Source organism: Arvicola amphibius, chromosome 12, assembly GCF_903992535.2.
Source record: "Arvicola amphibius chromosome 12, mArvAmp1.2, whole genome shotgun sequence".
Classification (NCBI taxonomy): Eukaryota; Metazoa; Chordata; class Mammalia; order Rodentia; family Cricetidae; genus Arvicola; species Arvicola amphibius.
Window position 1 is genome coordinate 111473934 of NC_052058.2, and position 6632 is coordinate 111480565.

The 6632-nt window shown below is 39.3% G+C and overlaps 1 protein-coding gene across 1 annotated transcript; it reads left to right on the plus strand.

Moving 5' to 3' along the window:
- The first annotated feature begins 1607 nt into the window (after nt 1-1607).
- On the plus strand, nt 1608-2289 carry LOC119827885 (dnaJ homolog subfamily B member 6-like). Its single transcript, XM_038349831.1, has 2 exons — nt 1608-2012; nt 2044-2289. The coding sequence occupies exons 1-2, from the start codon at nt 1635-1637 to the stop codon at nt 2287-2289; spliced, it is 624 nt and encodes a 207-aa protein (XP_038205759.1). The 5' UTR covers nt 1608-1634.
- The last annotated feature ends 4343 nt before the right edge of the window (nt 2290-6632 follow it).

Genomic DNA, 6632 nt, shown 5'->3' on the forward strand with positions numbered 1-6632 from the left:
TGAAGCACAATCTGAAGTAGCCCGCACTCCCTTTCTGGGCTCCTCAGACCTGCCTGGAGGGCAGCCTCTCCCCCCTCTGGTTAGGTGGCCTTGGTACAGGGTCAGGAAACTTGAATACACTAGGGAAGGCTGTCCAGATGGCACATCACAGCACTGAATCAGGGATTCCTGGTAGCTGAGGGACGCCTCCCAGATGTGTCTTCCGGTTTTAAGATCTGATGTCTTTGCTCCCAGATGTGTCTTCTGGTACGAATATCCGGTGTCTTTTCTCCCAGATGAGTCTTCTGGTGCTAGTATCTGGTGTCTTTGGTCCCAGATGTATCTTCTGGTCCTCCTAGATGTGTCTTCTGGTCCTCCCAGATGTGTCTTCTGGTCTTAATATCCAGTGTCTTTGCTGGCTAGAGAGTTCAGGAGAGGGCCTACCTTGCTGTAGGCAGGCTATTGAAACAAAGAAACTCCCGCCCACAGGTTGCACTCCCTATGCAGTCCCAGCGCCCTGTTTGGGCTGAGCTGGAGATTTTATGAACCCGAAGAGGGGAGGAAGAAGGGACGGTTTTTCTGGGTGCAGGCTGGGTGGGATCGCAAGATGGAAGTAGTAGCCAGTGAGACTAGCCCCAGCCGGGAGACTAGAAAGTGTAGACCTTCAGGGAGTGGCTGTGATCCATCTCCCAGGCCGCTGCCGAGGGGGCAGAAAGTCACTCACCTCCCAGATGTGTTTTCTGGTCCTAATATCCAGTATCTTTGCTGGCCAGGGAGTTCTGGAGAGGGCCTACCTTGCTGCAGGCCGGCTATTGAAACAAAGAAACTCCCGCTTGACAGTTGCACTCCCTATGCAGTCCCAGCACCCTGATCTGGATAAGCTGGAGATGTTATGAACCAGAAGAGGGGAGGAAGGAGGGCCCTTCTTTAAAATATTATGACATTCATGTTCTCTGTCATACCAGACCTGTACTCCATTGATACCGCAGCAAATAGATGCTATGACAAAACATGCAAGAGTCCATTTTCCTGTAATGACTGTCAGATAGTATTTATAGGATCTGGGTCTCTCATTGATGGTACAAATGTACCTCTGCCTACTTTAATGTTGCCACAGCCCTCTTAGATGCATTCCCATGCAAGTAAGCAACAGGTGAGACATAATGAAAAGTCTTATCTCACTCAGTTATATATGGCAGACACATGTAAAAGACTCCGTTGTTGTGATAGTTCATAGTCACAGTGGTTCTTATTTTACTTCTACTGAGATGCAAAACTGAAGACAACCATGTGCAAGAATATTTTCACCTACTGCAAGTAGGCCTTTGAAAAAGCACCATGTATAGGTAAAGGGATCTCCCAGAACCCATAAGGTATAAGCATATACCCAAAGAATTCTATATCCTCCCACAGACTTACATGATTGGGTCTTCTGTATTAACAATGCCTGAGAAATGGAATTTATCAACTGATGAAGAAATAATGAAAATGTGAGATTTTACAAATGGAATTTTATTTGGCTAAAAAGAAAAACCAAGAGATGCCACCACCACCGCCAGAGCAGCTGTGCCAGAGCCGCGAGGAGATGGCCGCAGCACTTCACCGCCCTCGCTGGCTGCCATGTCCTCGGATTTGTTCCAACAATCTGTTAAAATATGGTGGATTACTATGAAGTTCTGGGCGTGCAGAGACATGTCTCACCTGAGGACATTAAAAAGGCGTATCAGAAACAGGCACTTAAATGGCATCCGGACAAAAATCCTGAAAATAAAGAAGCAGAACGGAAATTCAAACAAGTTGCTGAGGCATATGAGGTATTATTGGATGCAAAAAAGCTGGACATCTATGACAAATACTGCAAAGAAGGATTAAATGGTGGTGGAGGAGGTGGAAGTCATTTCGACAGTCCATTTGAGTTTGGCTTCACATTCCGGAATCCAGATGATGTCTTCATGGAATTTTTTGGTGGAAGGGACCCATTTTCATTTGACTTCTTTGAAGACCCATTTGATGACTTTTTTGGGAGCCGAAGAGCTTCCTAAGGAAATAGAAGCCGAGGTACAGGCTCGTTTTTCCTCTGCCTTCAGTGGATTTCCTTCTTTTGGAGGTGGATTTCCTGCTTTTGATACAGAATTCAGTTCGTTCGTGTCACTAGGACACAGGGGTCTCAATTCATTCTCTTCAGCATCATTTGGAGGCAGAGGAATGGGCTACTTCAAATCAATATCAACTTCTACTAAGATAGTTAATGGCAAAAACAATCACTACAAAGAGAATTGTGAAGAATGGTCACAAAAGATTAGAAGTTGAAGAAGACGGACAGTTAATGTCCTTGACGATAAATGGTAAGGAACACCTGCTACGCTTGGATAACAAGTAATTCAACGCACGCATTTAACAGAAATGTTAAACTATAACAAGCACCATTTGAGGAATAACAGGAACTTTTTTTTTTGAAGATTTCAAACGAACTCGAGTATCTGTATAACCGTACCTAATCTAAAGTATTTATAAAACAGCTCATCGGAGCCCCTATTTGTCAAAGACTTTTGAGTTTGTTGTTGGGAGCACAAAATAGGACCATTTTTTTTGTCTTTAAAATTGTTGTAACCTCTGTATGCACTTTGCCTTAAACAAAACAAAACAAACCATAATCCGAGGGGAGCCCTGTGACTCTTGAGTAGTGCTAGGACGAGACTGTTCTCTGACACCAGCATGGATCTGCTTCCCATTGTGTTGAACTGTGAGTGAGTAGTGTCAGCCTGCTGTGAAGCTAACGTTGCCAGATGAACCTTCTGCAGAAATATTTCAATTTTATTTTCAGTATTTAGTAATGAATGCTATTATTGCATGAATGGTAATACATTTCTGGTTTAGTGTAAATTAAGAATGTTTTCTAGTTGTGCATGGATGCTGGCAAATTCATCAGTTCTGAAAATTGTTTAAGCATGTAATGTTAAGCTTAGGTTTAAGAAAAACTGGTAATTAGGGTCTTTGTCATTTGCTTAAAAAAAGAAAATAAATGAGAATGTGTTTGGTGCATTCTTTCATAAAAAAGGAAAAAACAATTTATGAGTTTTTCAGTTTAATGTATGGATCTGAAAAAAAATAACTGTACTGAGCAAGGTAACCCATGCCAGAAAGACAAACATCAAATATTGGACAGGCCAATTGACTAGAAAGGGACCTTAATGGTCAGAACAGGACCTGACCTGCCTGTTTCTGCCCCAATGGAGGGAGAAAAAAGAGTGGAGGTGATATGAAAACAGAGATGAATGCTGAGATGGAAAGGCTTAAGCAGGCTTCCAGGGAGTGACAAGATCAGCGAAAAACAAGAAAAATGAAGGTACAAAGAAGAAATAATTAAAAAAAAGAATGAAAGGAAGAAATGAAGAAAAAATAAAGGAAGAGAAAGAGGAAGTATATGAAGAGTCACAGAGAAACCTACTTTGCTAGACAATTCAAAAATATAAGCTAAATGGCAAGAGTCCCACATGGATTGTTAATGTTTCCCCCAAAAGTCACAGTGTGAGACTAAGGATGTTTTTCTGTTGTACTTATGTATGTGGACATTTGGAGGCATTGTTTCCCGAGATTTAGACATTATGGTCACTAGACATTTTTCAGTAGCAATGGTTTTTATTACCTTTTCTTTAAGAGGAATGATTTACTGCATGAATTCCAAAGGTATTTGTAGGAGTGACACAAATTTAGAAAATGCAACTCTTTCAAAAATGAGAGGGAATAGGTTCTGGATATCTTCTAAAAGTTGATTACAGGCTTAAAATCAACCAAACTCTTAGCATCTAAATACAGGACCTGTTCCTGGGCTTCAGCAAACACTAAGGAGCCTGCCAAGTATAAGATGATGAGGCGATTTCTTCAGTCCCCACAGGAATAGAAGGTGCAGAGCTTGTGATGAAGGACAGAATGATCAATAGTGCTGAGCAGCAGCCTTTTCTCAAATCTGATGATGCAGAAACATTGCTCTATGGAAATTATTGAGAAGAGAAGATGCATAGCAATACTAGGAAATTTGCTAACTACCTGAACTAGCACAGAAATGTTGCTTAAGCTAGGGCTGACATAAATGTGTTGTCGAAATGGGATAGATAATAAGGATATGTCCCATTTCATATTCATCTTCTTGTGAAGATTTGGTTATCCCTGTTAAAAATTAACTCCTTTCATAAAGTGTGTGTGTTTGTGTGTGTGTGTGTGTGCGTGTGTGGCGTGTGTGTGTGTGTGTGTGTGTGTGTGTGTGTGTGTGTAGGAGAGAGAGAGAGATCAGATTACAATCTGTAGGCTGATACTATTGAAACCTGCTTAAAATGCAGCAGAGAAAAACAGAGAAATTCAATATAGCTTTAAGTAACCTAGTTTACCTTTCTGTTCTTTCAATCTCTTTGAGAGAAGTTATTTATTTGTTTGATAAATATTTCCTGAGTTCCTTGCACTATGCCTGACACAGAAGATATAGTGATAAACATCACGGTATTGATCGTGGATTTCAAGCTTTTTTCTGTGTAGTTTTTGTATGAATTTGTTTTCTGTTTCCAAAACCACAACGCTAAAGCCTGGAGGGGTGAGAAAGAAGAGATGTTTCTTAACACATATTTCTGATGTTTCACAGGCTTGCTTCTAATAACCATCTTGCTGTCAGAGTTTGAGGCATTGCAAGCATCCTGTGACAGAAGATATGGAGCATTCATGCATACACACAATCTTTTAATCTCCACACTTATTCAAACAACACCAGGATTCAATCATGGAGGCTCCATTTTGAAGGATCTGTGTAATCCATATTACTTTTCTCAAAGATACAGTCAAATTAAACTTCTTTCTTGATAATGTTAAATGTTCATTAAGTATCAAAAAATGGAGCCTTGTGAGATTAAAATACCATACCCAAATCATAACATCTTGTTATTGAAGGATGTGCACTACAAAATATAATGAACTCCTGGAACTTCAAGCTAATTTCATGCATCTTTTCTGCACAGCACAGTACACAGATAGTGTTTGTGAGATATGTGAACTAACAAATGAATTAACAAAAGTGAGGCCAACTGAACATACCCTCAGCAACTCTGCTTGTTCTGATTCTTGAATACCTGGAATAAATAGGGATTTTTCTTTTCCATTAGCTGGCCTTATGTTTTGGTTTCCACTTGTGCTCCACGAACACAAACAGGCATATGTATGCTATAGGTAGGCTTGTTGCTTTAAAAAAAATAAGAGACATAGGTGTTTGGTTTCCCTGTATCTTGCATCTAGCTCCTTCACTTACAGTGACTTTTATTTCCCTAGTCACCAACAGTAATTTGGTCTTTCCGTTGTTTTAATATATTTTTCCATCTCCCTAGAGCACTATGAGAATTGCCTTCTCTTATGCCCAATTCTGTAAAAGGCGCCTTCAAGGTCCAGGGAGGAACGGTGCTCTGCATAATATAAGTAATCTCATACTGATGTATTGTCAGAATATTGCAAGGAATAATTGAAAGCTGTCTTTAAAATATGGTGAGATCCACAGAAGGCAAGTGCCATCTCAGTTTCTTTCTGTATAACCAGGTTCATAAACAAAAGTGTATATCTCTTTTCCCAGCATTGGGAATTTTTCTATTTGCAGATATTACATCTCTAGGAATGGAAAGTAAGAATGAAACTTAAAAATCAATATTTAAATGATAGTCTAATAAATTTTACTGTTGGTTGCATTACAGAAAGTTCACTGATATGGGTAGTAGTTTTGTTCTCTGAAATTCTTTCTGACCCCAGATTAGTATATTTCTTTAGGAGACTGACAATCTGTATGAACTTTTGAAACCTGGAGCTGGTATGTCATATTGCTTTTTTGTACATTGCCTTAGTCAGTGTTTTATTGCTGTTAAGAGATACCTTTACTTATTTAATTCTTATGTAAATTCGTCTTAATTAAATTGTGGCTTTCTTACAGCTTCAGAGGTTTATTCCATTATCCTCATGGTGGAGAGCATTGTGTCATACCAGATGACCAAGCAGCTGTGAGTTCTACAGTAGGCTCTGCATGTGGTAGGAAGAAAGAAAATCAGTGGGCTTGGCTTGGACTTTTAAAGTGTAAAGCTAGCCCCTAGTGACATACTTCCTCCAAGAAGGCTACATTTTCTAATCCTTTCAATTACTGCCACTTCCTAAGGAGTTGAATATTTGAATGTTCGGGGTCCATTGCTGTTCAAATCACCATGCATGTAACAATTTAATTTTCATTCCACACAAATCTAAGTATTCCCTGGAAGACAGAAATCATGTTTTTTTTTATTGAAGAATATACATGATATACAATAAAAGTGATAGCCCTTTGATAAATATTTGTTGAATTGACTTGTTACTATAAAAGTCCTGTTAGATATTTGTAAAATTATATCACAATGTTCTCTAATAAAGATAAAAGTATTTTTCATAGTCTAATAATATTAAGGCTATTATGTGTGTCTATTATTAAATAAAAGAAGGCTAGGTGTGTTAGCTTATGCCTAGAATCCCAGCATCTGGGAACTGAGGTAGGAAGTTTGTGAGTTCATGGGTGGTGTGTATTGTATGTTCAGACTGTATATATATATTAAGCCTTTGTCTCAAGTAATGAGAAAAGTAGATACAGGACTCCTAGTGCTTAT

Bases quoted from the DNA above. Each gene is read 5' to 3' on its own strand.
- LOC119827885 (XM_038349831.1), top strand. From the start codon at position 1,635: ATGGTGGATTACTATGAAGTTCTGGGCGTGCAGAGACATGTCTCACCT. The intron at 2,013-2,043 runs GCTTCCTAAGGA...GCCGAGGTACAG, and splicing joins ACTTTTTTGGGAGCCGAAGA to GCTCGTTTTTCCTCTGCCTT.